Source organism: Mus caroli, chromosome 13 (assembly GCF_900094665.2).
Source record: "Mus caroli chromosome 13, CAROLI_EIJ_v1.1, whole genome shotgun sequence".
Taxonomy (NCBI): Eukaryota; Metazoa; Chordata; class Mammalia; order Rodentia; family Muridae; genus Mus; species Mus caroli.
This window is the reverse complement of record NC_034582.1, coordinates 44871531-44891515: the sequence shown is the minus strand read 5'-3', so window position 1 is coordinate 44891515 and position 19985 is coordinate 44871531. Positions and strand designations below refer to the sequence as shown.

Below are 19985 nucleotides of genomic sequence, written 5' to 3'. Positions count from 1 at the left end.
TGTCTGAAGACAGCTACAGTATACTTACATATAATAAATAAATAAATCTAAAAAAGAAAAAAGAAATTGCCTGAAATAAAAAAGTAGAAAAAAAACATACCATCCTTTTCATCTTTAGTGGCTGAATCAAAAAAAGAGAATGTAAAGCCAGTGGTTTGCTCGGGCCCACGTGCCAGTGTCTCGGCGTTCCTGATTTTTCCAGTCCCCTCTCTAGCACCAGCCTCAGTCCTGGGCGCATCTTCTTCCTTTTCATCTGTGTTGTTCATACTTTGGAATATTTCTTTCAAATCCGTAGCAATGTTATAATACATGTCTTGGGATACCTCAGGCAGCTTCTCAGCTTCTTCCTTTTTCTTCTTCCGTTTTGCCTTACTGAAATGACATATGGACATGAACATAACAAAGACAAGCTCTGAAAAGTCTCAACATCAGGAAGGGTAAACTACTTAAACACTTGTAACTTATCCTTCAATCTTGAGCAGAAGGATTTTTCTTTTACACACGTCACCTCTGGTAGATGCAGATACTACACGCGAGCACTTTCCTCTCGCTCCGTAAACTGAAATGTAGGGACTACATTATCATTCAGCTTTCATGAGTGTATTCTCATCTGCAAAATGAATGTGTTAATCCAGGTGGCTTCTGCGGTTATTTTAGTTTTATACTTCTGCAATTTTTATTACATCAATGGAGAAGAAATCAACTAAAAATCTTTTAAAGGTGAATTGTAAGTTTGATAAGTCTATTATTATCTTTTGCAAATATTTTTAGATTGTCATAATTTCTATATTTTAGAAATGAATATATTTTGTTTGATCTTAGATACAACATGTTTACAATATTTAGGTTTTAGCTAATAGAGTAAAATGTTTACCAGGTAAGAATCTATTCCATATAGTATATATAAGAAAAAGCAAAAATTCTTAATGTACTATATAAAATAAAAATGAACATGAGAATACTAAGAGCGTCAACTGCTCTTCCAAAGGTCGTGAGTTGAAATCCCAGCAACCACATGATGGCTCACAACCATCCATAACGAGATCTGATGCCTTCTTCTGGGGTGTCTGAAGACAGCTACACTGTACTTACATATAATAAATAAATCTTTTAAGAAAAAAAAATATTTGGTTATTTTTGGGTCTTTGGTTTTTTTCAAGACAGGGTTTCTCTGTGTAGCTGCTCTGACTTTGGACTCACATAGATCCAACTGCCTTTGCCTCCCAAGTGCTGAGATTTAAGGCGTGCCTAGCGAAAAAAAATTTTTTCATAAATATATTCTGATCATGTTTTCGTTTTCCCCAATTCTTAAGTTTCTCCCCACCCAACTTTATACTCCTTTTCTCTTTAAGCAAACAAGAACATAAAAAATAAAAAAAAACCCCACACATCCAAAACACACACAAAAAACAAAGTCTACAAAAAATACTATTGAGTTTGTTTTGTGTTGGCCAACTACTCTTGGATATGGGGTCTGCCCTGAAGTGTGGTTAATATACCCAGTGAGACACCATTGGAGAAAATGGATTTTTCCTTGGTTAACAGGTATCAACTGCAGATAGCTACTTGGTTAGGGGTGGCAGTTCATGCCCACATCTCCCTCTCAGGGCTGGGACACCATCTGACTTGAACTGGTGACGGCATTGTGAGTGTTGCCACACACTTTGAATTCATGTCTATTAGTCCAATTATGTCTAGAAGAAAGACACCGTTACCTTGGAGGGATCATCACCTTGGCCCACACTAGCTGAACTACCATATGGTAACTTTTAAATTTGTCCTTACTATTTTTAAGAGTTGGAAGTAAATTTTCCATTCCTGGAGCACAGACTCAACTTTGCTATCACTAGCATGTAATTTCTAAGACCAGGGTCATGGCAAAACCCTGAAAGGTCTTGAAGCTGTTAGTTGAAACCACATGGCCTTTAAGAAAGTGATAGGTAAGGGCTGGTAAAGTGAGGGAAATTGTATTGGGAATTAGAGGAGGAATTCTAGAAACACTGATACCTGTGGTAATGTAGAAAATAGAGCACAAACCTAAATAGCATGGAAATCTAGCTGAAGAGACAGCCAAACCACTAGAGATATTTTCTGGTTTTTTCTTTTCTTGTTACAGTGAAATGTTAAGAGGAAGAGTAAAAATAAAAGGGAGAGGGTTTTTCTTTTCTTTCTTTTTACAGGCACCAGTCATGGGTTTGATAATTCTTAAATCTTCAAAAGGCAAATGACATGAAATTTAACAAATGGTTCCTAAGCTGGGCAGTGGTGGTGCACGCCTTTAATTCCAGCACTTAGGAGGCAGAGGCAGGTGGATTTCTGAGTTTAAGGCCAACCTGGTCTACACAGTGAGTTCCAGGACACCCAGGGCTACACAGAGAAACCCTGTCTGGAAAAACAAACAAACAAACAAAGTTCCTAAGTGCAAACATCAAAAGACAGCACAGTGTACCCTGGAACTAGAGTTACAGACAGTAATGAGCTGCCTTGTGGGAATCAAACCTGGTGCATTGGAAAGAGCAACAAGTGCTCTAAAACCCTGAACCATCTCTCCTGTTGCCAAGAATGGCTTTGATAGGCTGGGGTAATTGATGAAAAAAAATCACATCATGCAAAAATTATCTATGTGAGCTGGCGCAGCTGATAAGGGAATTGACTATTCCTCCAGAGGACTTAGGTTCAATTCCCAGCATCCACACGCCAGCTCACCCTGTCTGTAAACTTCAGTTTGTCTGTAACTTCAGTTCCTGGGACCCAACACTCTCTTCTGGCTTCACAGGCACCAGGTGTGCATATGATGCATAGATGTACTGCAGGCAGGAAACCCATACACATAAGTTACACACATATGACACAAATTTCAATGTCTACATGCTTTTCTACTACCAAAGTAAAGAGAAATATTTATAACAGAGCCTATCTGACCTGCAAAGCCTTATTTCATTAATAATTACTCCCTTATAGAAAAATCTACAGACTTCAGTGTAAAAATAAAACAAAATTCTTTGATAAAGACTTTCACATAGCAAAGGAAATTCACTTATTTAAAAAGAGTTACTATATAGCTTATTAAATTACTCAGCAGCTTAAGTAGACTTTGAATGGAAAACAGTCTCCAATTTACCTTTCTTTTTCTTTATCTTCTTGTTTTCTTTCATAAATGGCATGGTCATGCTTTGTTGGGTCATAATGTACGATATCCCTGTATAGAACAAATAAAGATTGGAAGACACGAATTGAAACATTAATGGCAATTCATAAATTGTCACTATAATTAATAATTTAGGAGCTGTTAGGGTTAGTTTTAATTGTTAGCTTGACACAATGTGAAATCACCTTCAGAGAGTCTCAGGGAAGGAATGTCTATAAATTAGACTGAGCTGTGGGCATGTTAGGGGACAATTATTTTGATTACATTAATTGGGTGAGAGACTCACTCGTGTGGACACCACCACACCCTACAGAGTGGAGAACGTTAGCTGACTGAAAGAGTGCAGCACTCATTGCTCTGTTTCTGACTATGGGTGAGTCAGCCAGTTCCTCAAACTTCTGCCTCTGATTTTTCTACCATGATTGATTGCGATCTCAAGTTGAATTGGCATAATCCACTTTTCCCTTAAGCAACTTTTACTAGGATTATTTTGTGCCAGCAACTTGCAAGTAAACTAAGACGGGCAAAAAAAAAAAAAAAAAAAAAAAAAAAAAAAAAAAAAAAAAAGGCTAAATGGTCATCAAAAAGAATTATCATCTTGTTATAAACATTTAAATCTATTTGAGTATTCTTGGATCCCTTTTAACCTTAAAAATTACACCCAGGAGTGGTGATACACATCTTTAACCCCAACAGTACTCAGGAGGCAGAGGCAGGCATATTTCTGTGAATTCTGAGCCAGTCAGGACTACATAGGGACCCAGTCTCAAAACCAATAATAATTAAAATTAAAGAAAAAAAAATTGTCTTACACGGTACCTACTACTATGATGACCTGAGTTTAAGCCACATGGTGGGAAGGAAAAGGGAATCAAAAACTACCTTCTGATTACTGTGCACACACATGCACGCGCACACATTTAAGCAAATCACCTTAAAGCTGGATGTCATGGGTACACACTTGTAATCTCAGAACTCATGCAGAGATGGCAAGGTATTTGGGACCACTCTGAGCGGTTCCAAACCATATATAACTATATATAAGGGAAAAAGTGTTTTGAACAAATAGAGGCATATATAGATGAAGTACCTATGCTTTCCCCAGCTTGCAGAAAATAAATCTCAAAGGGTAAGACAAGTTTACATGAGGTACAGAAGAGAAAACTAATCACACGCTGACAACCAATTAGAAGCTGGATCCATGGGATCTAAAAGTTACACTAATCCAGTGGTCCAACCTTCCTAATGCTGTCACCTTTTAAGATAGTTCCTCGGGGCTAGTGAGATGGCTCTGTGGTTGAGAGCACCAACTGCTTTTCCGAAGGTCCTGAGTTCAGATCCCAGCAACCACATGGTGGCTCACAACCATCTGTGATGAGATCTGACTCTCTTTTTCTGGAATGTCTGAAGACAGCTACAGTGTACTTACATATAATAAATAAATATTAAAAAAAAAAGTTCCTCATGTTGTGGTGACCCCAACCATAGAACTATTTCGTTGCTACTTTATAGCTAATTTTGTTACTATTATGAATCATAATGTAAATATCTGGTATGCAGGATATCTGATATGTGACCCACCAAAGGGGTTATGATCTACAGGTTGAGTACTGAAACTAATGTCTTTAAAGTACTCATTTGAAAATGCCCATAATAATATTTGTACAGCTTAATAATTGGATAGTTAATATCTAAAGTCACTTCCAACTGGTTAACCAGTAAAGCAATGCTGCCATGACATCATGAATGGTATACACAAACTACTTAGAATTAGTTTTCTCTCTCCCTCTCCCTTCCCCTCTCCCTCCCTTCCTTCCTTTCTTTTTTTTTAAATTTGGTTGCTTTGTGAGACAAGGTGTATCTGTAGAGCTTTGGCTGTCCTGGAACTTGCTCTGTAGAACAAGCTCGCCTTGAACTCAAAAGATCAGTCTGTCTTAGCCTCCCAAATACTGCGAAGAAATAAAGCTGGTAACTGCCACACTTGGATTGAAAATGTCTTACAGTGAATAACCGGGTTAAAGAAAAGAACTTTTTGAAGTCTGACATGTCAACAACTGCTCTCTTCAGTAGTTTATGAAGGACTCAGCTGGGCTGGGGGTATAGCTCAGGGGAAAAGCAACTGACTAGGAAATACAAGGCCCTAGGTTAGACCACTATCATCTCAAGAACAAAACAACACAAAACATTAGTTTTAAATTAAGTTCACGAGACATTTATGGCAAAAACATCATGAATGCGACATGCCGTAGGCCATACTTAAATTTCTTAGCAGCCACCGATCCTTTGTTCGTAGGGTTGTTCACATTGATGTTCAAAACACTTTGCACAACATTCAGGGTTTTCTTTTTTTCTGCAGCAAGCTCGTCTTCATTCACTTTATGTTCATTTAGCTCTGGGGAAGAAGAATAACTAGTAACCTGTTGACAAGCACTGCTCGAGACTTCTCAGTCAGGCATGCATCCAAACACACTCAAAAGTACACTGAATGACAAGTTTGACCTTGTACTTGTTAATGTACCTCTCTCGAAGACTTCTTGCCACAAAAACTTAGAAATCACATGACTAACAAATGAAATACCCAACTTCTATTTGCAACTGAGAAAATAAAATCTAAATTTAATAATGTCTTTGGTGGCAAGTCTAAATATTATAAAGACTAAAAAATATAATACACACACATTTAACAAAAAAATATAGAGCTAAAATGATTACAGACTCTGATATTTCTTAACACTGTAAATGTGTTACCTAGATTACATGCTAAGTTTAAAACTGACAACCAGTGAATCAATTTTAATGACTATTAATGTGACATTTGCTTCAGTCTTTGACTTAGTAGTAAATATTGAAGAAAGACCCTGTACTTTACACACATCAACTCCATAAGTTGCTACCCATAACTGACAGAAACAAATACTAGAGAACCAAAGTTCAACAGCTAGTTTAGTTAAAAGCAGCATAAAAAGTTAAAACTGGGGGATGGAGAGATGGCTCAGCGATTAAGAGCACTGACTGCTCTTCCAGAGGTCCTGAGTTCAATTCACAGCAACCACATGGTGGCTCACAACCATCTGTAGATGGGATCTGATGCCCTCTTCTGGTGTGTCTGAAGACTGCAACAGTGTACTCATATAAATAAAATAAATCTTAAAAAAAAAAAAGTTAAAACTGTCAAGACTCTTTCAGATTAGGGCAGGAAATTACTAAAACAGAATCTAGAATTATTAATCTGATTTATGTTCTCTACAGAAAAGCCTGCACATTTTCTGAGGTTCAAAACGTGACTATTCATCTGGACAAAGAAATGCTTTAAAACAAAACACAAAAGAGGTGCACATCAGATTTACTCAAAAAACAGAGAAACACAAAGCTCACAAAGACTCAAGTTCTGTGATTGTGAAGGGAATGGGAAGTGCCCAGGGAAGGGAGACTCACTCATGGTGGCCAAGTGAGGGCACAGCTTATGGATACATTTGGACTTACTACTGTGACAAATCTCCAGGAAGTAGAATTAGGATACTTCTAATGACATCTTTACTGTTAGGGACACCCAAATAAGAATGAATGCAAGAAAATGGATTAGAAAAACAAAAACAAAAACAAAAACAAAAAAAACAAAACAAAACTAGGCTGGCAAGATGGTTGAGAGGATGAAGGTGCCTGCCTCCAAGACTAGCAACTTGATTTGGGGCCCAGAATAAACATAGTAAGAGTAAAAGAACCAACACCAGTAAGTTTTCCCTCTGACTTCCACATGCACAGTGTGGCACAAGTGTGATCACACACACACTCTCACTATGACATAATCTCACTATGAGATAATATATGTTAAGAAAATAAAAGCATCTAGCTGGGAGTTATGGTGCATGCTGTAATCTAAGCAGGAGTCTGAGGCAGGAGGATCACAAGTTTGATACCAGCATGGCCACTGCATAGTGGGAACCCTATGCATAGTGGGAACAACAAATGAACCAGCATTCTAAAACCAACCAACCCATCCCAAAACAAGCACCCAGGGCATTCACCAGAGGAAGACAAAGGCCCTTACTATTAAATGTAAATTAGACATCTGCTGTGCTTTCTAATTTAGTATAATTAAGTTATACTAAAAATATATATAAAGAAACTTAATGATCATTAATAAACATCTGACTACTACAAATTCAATTCCATTTATTTTAGGGTACAGTTTCTTCCTGTGTTATGTGAAGAAGAAACCCCAGGTGACTTCTTACATCACTAGCTTTAACACTGTTTGAACAATGAAATAGTTACCTTTCTTTTCGTCCTCACTGTCACTCTCTAAAAATCTAGAGTCCATGCGGAATCTCTCATCATTTCCAAACTGAGACTGCAGATCCATAAGCTACACAGAAAAAAGCATTGTCATAAGCACATTTTAAAAAAGTCTCTTAAGTGTACCTCCTCACACCCTGAAAGTCGTATTATCCTATGCATAAATGCATTGCCTATGAACCAGTAAGGGGTAAGAGAGAATTCATTCCCACAATAAAGACCCCACCCTAGAACTACCCTTTCTTAAGCTAGATTTTAGGATTAACTTCAAAACTTAGACCTGCTGCAACTGTTTCTATTTTTAGTCTTAACATGTAACAAAAAATATAGAGCTAAAGTGATTACAGACTCTGATATTTCTTAACACTGTAAATGTGTTACCTAGATTACATGCTAAGTTTAAAACTGACAACCAGTGAATCAATTTTAATGACTACTAATGTGACATTTGCTTCAGTCTTTGACTTAGTAGTAAATATTGAAGAAAGACCCTGTACTTTACACACATCAACTTCATAAGTTGCTACCCATAACTGACAGAAACAGACAAGTACTAGAGAACCAAAGTTCTCAAAGCTGTATTGGTTGTGGCTAACCTTCTGGCCAGCTCTGCCCTCAAACTGAGGTTTAATGCTGAACCTGGTGCTGTCCTCCTTGGGATCTGATTCTTCATCATCGCTGCTGTCAAACAGTTTCCCAGACGATTTACTCACAGATTCCTGCTATGCAGATAAAAACAGTGATGGGCATTAACCAAGGCAGGCAATCACCATTTTCTTCATAAAGTTCTTACTCCACACTTAAAAACCAACAACCCAAATGCATCCAGAGGAACAAATATGTGGTGGGCCAGATGAAACTCTCAACTCAGGAGTAGTTAACTGGATTCCTGGATCATTAATCCACTATTAATGAAAATCCCCTATTGCCACTTTGATTAAAGGAATTAATTATTATATGCAAGGACACTTCTTATAGTCTAGCATGAATACTGATGTGAGTTTACATATGAGGTAACAAACAGGTTCACGGGTGAGAAAATCTCCAAGAGCCCCGACATCTCAGGGTATTATAGATTGGGCAACTCTGGTTCTCACCCTAGGATTTTACACATGTAGTAGTTGTGTGGAGCTCTTGGTTAGGTACACACTGTAGTACCAGATGGATACAGAAGTTTTCAAAGTTTAAAGGCAGCCTGGGCTACACAGCATCCTCATCACAAAAAGAAAAACAAAACAGAGGGATTCTACAAAGTAGATTAATGTTTGGAAGGCCTTACTTTTATCAGCTCCTTTTCTGGACAGCTTTGCTCCTGAGTGGATGTCTCTTCCGTTTCACTTTCATTATCAGAAGCAAAGACAATGTGTGTTTTTTTGTCCTCTGGATGACCATCCTAGTGAAACACAAGCAGCATTACATTTCATGACAGCCAACTGTATATCTATGTCCATATCCACCATCTTCTCCTCCCAACTCCTATCCTTCCTTTCTTTCTTCAGGGAATAACATTATCATCTGCTATGTTTCCAAAACAGCCTTAGGCCTCCTTTCTCTCTGTATCCAGTAACAACCAAATTCTATTAACTTGACCTCAGTATTTTTAAGAACCACCACTGCCATGGTTGTGGACCTTGACATCTGAAAGGTTCTCTTTGCTTCCAGATCTGACCCCATTATATTTATTTTTTAAGCCATGGCCTGAAGGATCTCTTAAAACAAACTTTATCTATAAAGATTTAGACACTGTAGGTCTCAGACAGTGTTTGTTATGTATTAAACTATTAGGGCTGGATGATCTATATATTGTAATGTGATAATTCTCATTTCAAAATTTACACAACTAATCTTCAATGCCTTCATTAAAGTTCTTAGTTTTTCACAGCTTTAGAAAAAAAGTCCCACTCCTTGCAGTATCTGAATAACCCATCCTTTCCAATTATTGCTGCTTCATCTTTTGCCTTGACACTATAAACACTAGTGTCACTGAAACAATTTAGACAAATGGTTCCTTTTTTAGTAAGATCTTTCCTCTCCCTTGCTGCCTACCCATATCAATCTAATTCCTTCTAATCCCTTCATGTTACTCTGTATGGGTTGAGGCTACCTAACTACTTTGGTGTTCTAAGAGACTGTGACTGCCTGCTTGCCATACAACGCATCAATAGCTGCATTGGTCTCAGTACTTAACCATTATTCTGTGCTGCTGGAGGAATGAACAAAGACTCACTACAGTAAATGCCATCAAGGTTTATACTATTCTTGCTGTAATCACTATACAAATTAGTTTCTTTTTTTTTTTTTTTTTTTTGGTTTTTTCAAGACAGGGTTTCTCTGTGTAGCCCTGACTGTCCTGGAACTCACTCTGTAGACCAGGCTGTCCACCTGCCTCTGCCTCCCAAGTGCTGGGATTAAAGGCGTTGCTACCATGCCCGGCACAAATTAGTTTCTTAATGAGGTGATAAATTATAGATAACTGCAACTGTTTAGTATAGACTCAATAGCACAGGTGAAAAGTAGTGACTGTGACGAGGACAATGAGCTCCACCCACCTACACGACAAGAAAAACCTGGACCTTGAGAACACTCTTATTAGATCCATAGAATGAAAATGCACTCACCAAATTTGCCAGTGCACTATGCACCAGTTTTTTCTGTACTTCTCTGGCTTTCTGCCACGCTGCCAAGGCTGCCAATCGCTTCTGGTTGTCTTCAACTTGTTTATCCTTAGCATTTATACAGGATGCATTACCATCAGAAAGTGAGAAACCAGCTGGGCTTTTCTGAGGGTCTTCCCTGGGAGACACCTTTGATGATTTCTCAAGAGATTCAAGGTTGCTTAAATTGCTCCTCTCTTTCTTTAAAGCTTTTCTACTTTCAGACAAATGGCAAGCGTCTCCATCAGAGTCTACCTTGTGACTGTTGGCACTAAGATGTAGGGATGTTTTAGCTTTCAATGGCAACGGACATGGGAGAGGATTTGTACTTCCCTTGTCACAACTAGTAGAGGACATTGCTTTATGGTTCTGGTTCTCAAAAGTACACTGTCTTTTTGGAGGCTGAATGTGGTTTGGGTGATTCACCTTCTTTGCAGGTTGGCATGAAGTTAGTTTGCTTGATGAGCCATTAACACACTTAAATCCATTTTCCATCAAACTTCTATTGTGATCTTCATGTTTTAAGGAACTGTGAGGCCCACCCACAGTATTAAAGGCAATATTCTCTTTCAAAGCTTTGTCCACTGACTCCTTTGCATAGAGACAGCCTATTCCCTTGAAGGCTTGGAATTTTGGCTTTAAGATATCTTCCTCCGATTTTTGTTTGCTGTAAGTGTTCTCGTCCTCTAAAAGGGAGGCCACAATCTCCTCAGGAAGAATGCACTGTTGTCTGCCATTGTACAGGTCACCAGAAGTCTTGGGATTCTTGGAGGTTGTGTCAAATTTGCAGTGACTGTCATTTTGTGGACCATTAGTCTCACTGTCTTTTCCTGGAAACTTCCGATGACTGCCAGCCAACTGCTCCAAGTCAGCCAAAGTGAGACTCACACGGGGACAGTTTTCCATCAAGGCTTTATATTCTTCATCTTCTTCGGACTCTTCACTGTCACTGCCACTGGAGTCAGGTGGAAATTTGGGATTTACAAACTTTACTCCATGACACGGGGCTGATTTTTTGTTGCTGTTAGTTCCTTGTACTTTTATACAGTCATTAGAAGGTTCTATCTTTTGGAAAGAACTTTTCTTGCTTACAGTCCTTTCTGGTTGTGAAAATTCTGCACTGTTTTTGACCTTAGCATTGTTTTTTTTCATTGCAATAATTTCATCTGTATCACTTGAATCATATTCATGGTTATTTCCTAAGCTTGCTGAAGAAGAAAGTCTGTGAATATTTGATTTGAAATCATCCCTAACAACTTCAAAAGTATCATGTTCAGAGTCATTGACTGAGGAATGCCCAGGTTTCTCTCTGTTTTCTTCTTTTGCAACCATCACTTTTAATTCATCTTCCGAGTCAATGTCATCATCAGACATGCTACTTTTATTCCAGATAATTTCAAAGTCAGAATTATGAAAAACCACATGTTTAGGTTTCTGAGTACCAGAAGTGGACACAAGGAGTGGTTTAGAAGGATTCACAGTACTAGGGGCTGTCCCGTGTGCAGTCACAGGATGTGTTGATTTGTTCCTCTCCATTACCTGATTAGTCCTTAGACCAATATTAGAAACCTTGGACTCCCTGGGATCATCGCTCTTCTGCACTTTCTTGACCTTTTGAGGAGGGATATGAAAGTCAGAGAACTCTCCTCGACGTTTCTTACTCATAGGGTCATTGCCTCCTTCCAATTCCCAAGTGAGTTCAGTTATGGGAGTGGTTTCTGTCAAATTCTCTGGAATCTTTTTTATATTGTGGCAGTATTTTGATGGATCATATTTCATAATGTTACTCAGTCAAGGACAAAGCAAGAGCAGCAGGTGTTAGGGAGACCTACCAATCTTATGAAACAGGAAAGCTGTTTAACCTTGAATAAGCCCTTTATTCTATCTTCCTTCAATTTCCCATCAAACAAATGAGCATCCCACATGGTAAGCCTCTAGGCTTTATGAAAGTGAACTGTAACATATCCAAAGCTAAAATCAAGCACCACCACTATCAGATGAGAGAAGTATAAACATTACAGCAATCTCTTTGGTACATACATACCCTCTGGCCAGGTTTTCAAAGTCTCAGATAACGGACCTTGTGGAACAGACATTAGAATTTTCTCACTTTGGATTCCATATTATTTTGCCATACACTATTTCTTGCTTATCAGCCAGCCTATTTGTACCTAGTATCTTCTTTTTAGAACTAATTTACACCATCAGTTTTCTATCCATTTCTCCTAAGTTTTCTTTAACAATGGCCTCGTTTTTTATTCTCGAATTACTTCATTAGCAATGCCTTGTAAATCCCTATATAGTAAGATTTTGTTTTTTGAGACAGGATCTTAGTTCATAGTCCCAGTTGGCCTGGAACTTGCCATGTAAAGCAGAGTAGACTTAAACTCAAAGAGATCTGTCTGCCTCAGCTTCCCAAGCGCTGGGATTAAAGGTATTCACCACCATGGCCAGCTTATCATAGATTTTTGTATTAACAAATGACAATGTTTCCTTGGCATTCATAATTTGTATCACCCAACTACATAAAACTTCATATCACCCATTATTCTCACTGTGCTTTCTACATGCAGATGACTTAGCGCTAACCTTGCAGAGAAAGGTAAAAATATGCTGAAACAATTAAAACTTTATTGATAGACGCAGTAAAATTCTAAAGCTATTCTATTCCACCATCACTCTGGGAAATAATAGTTACTGTGAAATGCCAACCAAAGGATATTTTATGTTTTTGTTGATTCTTAAGGTGAAGAACAGGTAAGACTCTTCCAAACTTACTCACAACCCAATTCTAAAAGATAAGGGGGAAAAAAAAAGAGAGAGGACTTATGATTATCACAAATATAAGCAAAGTAATACATAAATGTAACTTTTTTAAATGTTGAGCTCACAATGGACTACTATTACAGTGGAACTTAGTTTTCTGATAGTAAAAGGTATTAAAGAAGAAAAGTATAAGGAAACAAAAACAAAGAAAATTCCAACTATATCATAGATAGTACATTACACATACACATATACAGCTATTAAAAATGCAACCACAGCCTCATATTTACCCAAGTTGGTAAGGTGTTTGGCTAGCATGCTTGAAGCCCTGACTTCTATCCCAGAACCTTATGAACCGGATATGGTTGGGACACACCTGTAATCCCAGCACCTAAGAGGTTGTTAGGTAAGAGGTAGTCAGGAGGATCAAAAGTTCAAGGCCATCCTCGGCTGATATAACACCATCAAGCCAGCCAAAAGCCCAGCACAGATGGGATAAGCCCTCTAGAAGTCCCACCCATGCCGAGAGCTACTGGCAACTGATAGCTCCTGGGAGAGAAGAGTTAAGTTTCCTTTGGAACTGGCAACTCAAAGGCTCTAGTAGATGGTCCTGAACCTATGTACATACAGATTAGTACTAAGTGGAGTCAGTGAGTTGAGAGAGAGCGAGAGAGAGCAAGAGAGGAGAGAGTGAGAGAGCGAGAGAGAGAGCGAGAAGTTGGGAGGAAAAGTAGTGCTGGGAATACAGAGAAATTAGAGAGGAAGGAAAAGGAAATGGATTTGATCAAAATATATCATATGCATGTATGAAATCCTAAAACAGTAACAATAAAAACAAATAGTGCTGAAGCAAGTGAGAAAATAAATAGCAAACTTGGGTCCTGTCTGTCCATCAAACACCTATGTCCTTAGAAAGAGTCTCCACCTAATTTGGATTTCTCTATATACAAAATGGTGGGGGAATTGTGCTGACTGAATACTTACAACGCAGGCTGAAAATGAAAATCTAATAAAACCCCCAACCTATAGGCCGACTGCTCCAAAGTGGAGAAAAAGCATCTGCGTTGGCTGTCCCAACTACAAATACGAGGTCTCAGGAGACACGACTGGCGCAGTCTACTTAAGGAGACTCACTTGATGTCCTGGCACCTCTGTCCCAGGCACAGCCTTCATATGGAAATCCACTCCTCCCATCTTTTCCAATAAGGTGCTGTTGCCTGTGGTTGATTTTTCTTTCTTTGCTTTTGCTTCTTCTCTTTCTTGGGCCAATCTGAAGTGAGTAGAAGTAAAAACAAATCAGCTATGAAAATGTTTAGGTATGCCATTCAGGTAACCCTAAGTGAACACCAAACATCTTTACAGTATTAAAAGAACAAAATAAAATAAAATATTCTTTTGTTTGCCTATTTGTTTTTCCAAGCAAGGTTTCACTGTGTGGCCCTGGCTGTTCTGGAACTTTCTCTGTCGACCACGATGGCCTCAAATTCACAAAGATCCACCTGCCTCTGCCTCTGCCTGAGTGCTGGGATTAAAGCGTGTATGCTACCACTGCGCAGCTAAAATACTTCTTTAAAAGAATAATTACTTATACTATTTTCTAAACATACAAAACATTTTTATTGTAGAATGACTAGAAAATATTGAAAAGTGAAGCAAACCAAGTATTTCTTTAATGCCACATTTTGTTAACACTTGGCTACATCAGCTTCCATATTATTCACAAAAATGTAAATTGTAATCTAAATAATATCCCTCCCCCTCCTGTGCTCTGCTACAGGAGGTGCCTCAAACTTCTTCATGGTAGATAAGAGATCACAAACCGTGAGCTACACTGATATACTTTTTTTTTTTAATGCCAGGATAGTGTCAATTCCAGGATATCATGTATGCTAAGCAATCTGTCATGACTACATATCCAACCCTTTCTTACACTGTATTCTTAAATGTTTTCCATTTTGAAAATTCCCAAATGCATCTAATCTAATCCCTCTGAAAAATCAGCTTTCTGACTACGAAAGCTCTAATGGTTCTTATACAATCTTGCTATGAAATCACATATAGAATTAGTTTTATGCAATCTTGTTATGAAATCGTATGCAGAATTAGTCTTATGTCTCTGGGAATGTCCCCATAGGCTCATTTATTTGAACACTTGGTCCCCAGTTGAACTGTTTGGTTAGGTTAGAAGGTGTGGCCTTGCTGAAGGAGGTGCTTGAGGTTTCAAAAGTTCCGGCTATTCTCAGTTAGCTGTCTCTCTTTCTCGTGGCTGTGAATCAGACATAAGCTTTCAGCTACTGTGCCAGCACTGTGCTTGCCTGCCTGAGGGACTCCCAAATGCAATCACTGCTTAGTAACAACAACACTAAGACAGTCTCTTTTTTTTTTTTTTTTTTTTTGGTTTTTCGAGACAGGGTTTCTCTGTGTAGCCCTGGCTGTCCTGGAACTCACTTTGTAGACCAGGCTGGCCTCAAACTCAGAAATCCACCTGCCTCTGCCTCCCAAGTGCTGGGATTAAAGGTGTGCGCCACCACGCCCAGCTGTAAGACAGTCTCTTATGTATATACCTTCTTTCTCTTTCTTTGCATGGCACATTTAATGGTCAAAATCAACATATGTAATTTAGTATCATCTGTAATAACTTAACTCTAAGATATGGGAAACTATACTTTTTGACAAAAACCCTGAAAAACACTTTCACACTTATAAGACATCCTCACAGATCATCTACAGATAGCAAGAGGTAGAGTTTAAATGACTTTTAGTAAAGAGACACAGAAATCAGCCATTTCCGATATCATGCAGGTAGTTGTTACAAAAGAGGGGAAGCCTAAGATTGTATGAGAAAGGAATAATAAACATATACATATATACTAACATTTCTGTTGCTGTGATAAAATGTCCCATGTAAAAAGCAGCCCAGGGGAGAAATGATTAAGATCCTGACTCTGGGTTCTGTTCATTATAGTTCACTGCAGAGTAGTCAAGGCAGTAACCACATCCACAGCAATGAGAAGAAACAGAATAAATGAATGCACGCATAGTCCTCACTTCCCTCTCTACTCTCATACAATCAAAGGCTTCAAACTAGGACATGGCACCATCCACTTTCAGGCTCAGGCTGCCCACATCAATGAAGGAATCAAAACCATCTGCCACAAACAACCACAAGCCAACCAAACACAGATAATAATAATAATACACATTAGAATTCTCTTCCCAGCTTATTCTAGGTTGTATCAAGTTGAGAAGCAAATCATGACAACTAGTAATATATTACTCAATCATTTCAAATTAGTCAGGTAAACTTATAAAAACAATTACACTACAAAGAAATGGGTTTAAATAAATGTGAGGCAAACCTTACCTGTGTAAAAAGCTTTCTTTAGCTAGCTGAATTTGTAGTGTTCCACCTTTCCATTTTGTTTTGTTTAAAATAGACATACCTATAAGGTAAAGAATTAACAAAGTTTATTTCAATGCAAAACTATTTCAACAAGGTTTTTTTTTTCTCTCTAATTACTTAGTACTGGGAAAAATAGGCTTATTTGTTACAGAGACACCTACATGTCAAAGAAAGACAAATAAATAAATAAGCTTATTTTTATTTCATGCTTGAGTGTGTATATTCCAATGTTAGAATGCACGTTTGTGTGTGGGTGCCCATGGAGGCTAAAGAGGGCATCAGATGCCCTGGAATCTGTCACTGTAATCCACCCATGTGGATATTAGGAACTGAACTTGGGCCCGCTGCAGCAGTAGCAGGCATTCTAGACTACTGAGTCATCCCTGCAGCCCCAGGTTCTTATGATCCCTATTTCTCAGTCACTTGAACACTAACAGAAAATTATGCAGAAACTATAAAGCAAACCTTATGTGCAATTTGTTTATAGACTCATTTTAGGAACTTCTGGTAAATAATTATTCACTACTTTATTTTCCACATGGCAAATAATCAATTAAATCTTTTCAGGGTGAACTAGTGCACATTTTGGGATCTTGTAGCATTTTAATTATTCTCCTCAATCCAATTATCACTGCAAAGCAGGCACACATTGGCTAGTGACGGCGCTATGCTTCAACTGTTGTGCCCTAGTAGTTGATTTTCTGATAACTATTGTCAGCTTCCTTACTGTAAGCACTAACAAAACTTTCCAAGCAGGAGATATTTTACTATGTACTATGGATTATTGAAGTTACTCCTTATAATAGCATTATTAGGTAAGGCACTGTACCTTCTACCTCATATATACTCTCAGCAAGGATAATCTCTTCACAAATGAAATGATCAAAGGCTGACTGTCCTCTCCCAGTGGCACCTGCCCTTCACTATTTCTTTTTTTGACTTCCAAGAGACTGCAATACTTTAACTGCATCGACTGAACGATAAATCATCTCCACCTTTTTAGGCACTGAAAGCTAGTATTTAGCCTTATCTTTACTAATCTTATAATAAGAATACCACAGTTTCAAAGATATGCTCTGGCAAGGTCATATTCTAATGACCTTGGTCATATTCAAGGACCTTTTATAACAGGTCTTACTGACATAGGATTGGCTGCCCAAAAAACAAAGAGACGGAGGAAAGATATGCCCTAATGACAAGTGGGATAAATGTAATAGGCAATTTCTATAGACAGTTTGGTCCTTTGTTCAAATTGTTTGAAAACACTAGTTTCTGAGCAAAGTGCCAATGTGTGATACCATACCTTCTGTCACAAACACATCTGAAACCCGAGATAAAGGGCTTGATAAATTCTCTTGATCATGGTTGTCCATCTACAAAACTTCTAAGTGACTAGCAAGGCTTAGCTATGGAACCAAAGTAATTTCAAGTTACACAACTACACTAACCATTAGAATAAAAAAAATACATGATGATCTTACATTTCTTCAGGTCCGCTTCTGTTATTTGAATGTTAACATACGCAAAGACTTTCTGTGAATTTCCTACCAAGAAAAAAAAAAAATTAAGTTGATTTAAATCCTTATCCAGAAAACAATGTACATCTTAATAGCCCTCTCTTTACTTTTTTTTTTTGAGTCAGGGTCTCTCTATTATATAGGACTGGCTGTCCTGTAACTCATTATGTAGACCAGACTGGCCCTGAATATACATCTGCCTCAGCCCCTCGAGTTCTAATCAAAAAATATGAAACACCACATCCAGCCTTAAGAAGCTATCCAAGCTCAAAAAGTGCGTTCATAGATATTTATTCTTTGAAAGAAAATATTTTTTACCTCACTGACTAAAGTCTGCATTTTTATAAACATGATCAAAATATTTCAAAATGAGTAAAAAAAAACCCTGAAGTAATCAGTTCAGACACCTCTTAATAGTATATTAGTGCGTAATCAGTTCAGACATCCTGATTGTTAATGACACTCTACTTAATAAGACGATGTTAGAATGTTGACTCCGAAAATTCAAAGTACAGATGTTTTAGAAATTCAAATGTTTTATACTTTTTCTGGTTTCAAAATTAATTTTCATATGAAATAATTCCAGGATGCCATACATGATGTTTAGCACTAACATTCAGCCCTGGGGCTGCTTCCCCTGTAATATCATTGACGTTGTCTGTCTTTAACTAACTCGTGTTATAGATTTACCTTGGTCATCTTTCCGAGTGATGATCTCCACGTCAGAAACTTCTCCAAATCTGCTGAACTGACTTTGTAGGTCTGTCTCAGAAATGCCCTGTCCAAGTCCACCTACAAAGAGGCGCTTCATTTCTCTGTTGGCTTTCATGGATGTTGGACATCTATCTGGAAAAGTTAATTTTGGACAGAAAAACAATTTAGTAGTTTTCCAGAAATTTAACACAACTCTTTCCCCTGAAACTTCTGTGTCAACTTCATCTTATGAAGCTATGTCTCTTCATATGTATTGCTTTCAGATTTTATCAGTGGAGATTTTACAAAGGCCCTCCATCCACATTCTCAATGAACACACTTTGCAACTGCACCTAAGTGCAGCACATCCACATATCTTCTCCCAACAACCACAGCTATTATATCTTACCCTTATTGTTTTTTTATTCGAAATACTGCCCCCCGATTCATTTCTACATTTTTACCTTAACATATACTGGCAAAAATAGTAAGCTAACGGATAAAAATACCTTCATCCTGGAACTCCAGTCATAACAAAGTCTGCAATTACAATAGCATGGCAAAATACAAGTGTCCCCTAAGCGCTGTTAAATCACAAAGAGGGCAACTTATGTTATACCTAAAATATGTTTCCCCACTGTGTGCCTGTATTGTTCAAAGCAGTCTGAGTGGATCTCATCGGTCAGGGGAGTAGGAGCGGTTACGGCTTTTCCCAGTGCCACTTAGAAAACAGTAGTGGTGACAGCAAGGATTATAATGAAGTCTAATTTCGGAACCCGGAATTGTTAACACTGTCCTACCAAGATTGCTGGAAACGTTTTCCAGAGGTCGCTCCATCTCGTTTAGCTCTTGGCAGATGTTCAGCTCTCACTCAAACCTTTCTCAAAAGTTGGCTGTCTCCTTCCAAGCGAGATCACTAAATAGCGGCAGAAGCCCAAAGCAAAGGCCAGCAGTCTGGGAAAAAACCTACAGTGTACCCCTTCTTGGCAGCCACCGCCCCATCCTTCCAACCCTGCCTTCTCTCTCCGAGAAGCCCCTAAGGAAGGAGAGGAGAGGCTAAGCCCATCACTTCTCACGAGCAAACACTCTTCCTCAGGACGCTGGTCCGACTCAGCTCTTGCCCGGCGTACCCCTTAACGTCTAATAACACGTGCCGGCAAGTGCATTTTCCTTTCCTTCCTACAAGGTTTCCAACCCAATCTCCTAAGGTTCCGTTATCCCGCAGATCCAGAGGGCTCTTTATTTCCTCCGCCTTCGCTTTTACTGACGTTCTGTTAGTTCTCCTCCACGTTGTAAAACTAACAGAGTGTGAGAAAGAAAAATAAAAATCGGTAATTCCTACAAAAAAGACACTCTGCCGCGTGGTTCCTGATTTCCGGTTCAAGTAGGCGGAAGTGAAGAAGCGGAACCAAAATAAAGAGACTCCTTTCCTCGTGCTCCCCAGAATCCGCCCCCTTCGGTGACGTAAGGGCTCGGATGGCCCAGTGGCCGTTAGACGGGGTGGGCGG

At 38.5% G+C, this 19985-nt stretch overlaps 1 protein-coding gene across 4 annotated transcripts in view; it reads right to left on the bottom strand.

Annotated features, from left to right (window-relative positions):
• Positions 1-19873, bottom strand: part of Nol8 (nucleolar protein 8) — a 26332-nt gene extending 6459 nt beyond the window's left edge. Inside the window, exons 1-13 of one of the 4 annotated variants that reach the window (XM_021180497.2) lie at positions 19278-19873; positions 18475-18630; positions 17749-17811; positions 16229-16307; positions 13999-14134; positions 12821-12889; positions 10063-11880; positions 8724-8837; positions 8041-8166; positions 7424-7514; positions 5405-5540; positions 3122-3199; positions 101-372 (exon numbers count right to left, since the gene is read on the bottom strand). In XM_021180497.2, coding sequence (XP_021036156.1) covers positions 101-372; positions 3122-3199; positions 5405-5540; positions 7424-7514; positions 8041-8166; positions 8724-8837; positions 10063-11880; positions 12821-12889; positions 13999-14134; positions 16229-16307; positions 17749-17811; positions 18475-18630; positions 19278-19314 — 3175 coding nt within the window. In that variant the 5' untranslated portion in view covers positions 19315-19873. The remainder of the gene's footprint in view (positions 1-100; positions 373-3121; positions 3200-5404; positions 5541-7423; positions 7515-8040; positions 8167-8723; positions 8838-10062; positions 11881-12820; positions 12890-13998; positions 14135-16228; positions 16308-17748; positions 17812-18474; positions 18631-19277) is intronic. The other 3 variants (XM_021180500.1, XM_021180498.1, XM_021180499.2) reach the window with 3 other exon arrangements.
• Between the last annotated feature and the right edge of the window lie 112 nt (positions 19874-19985).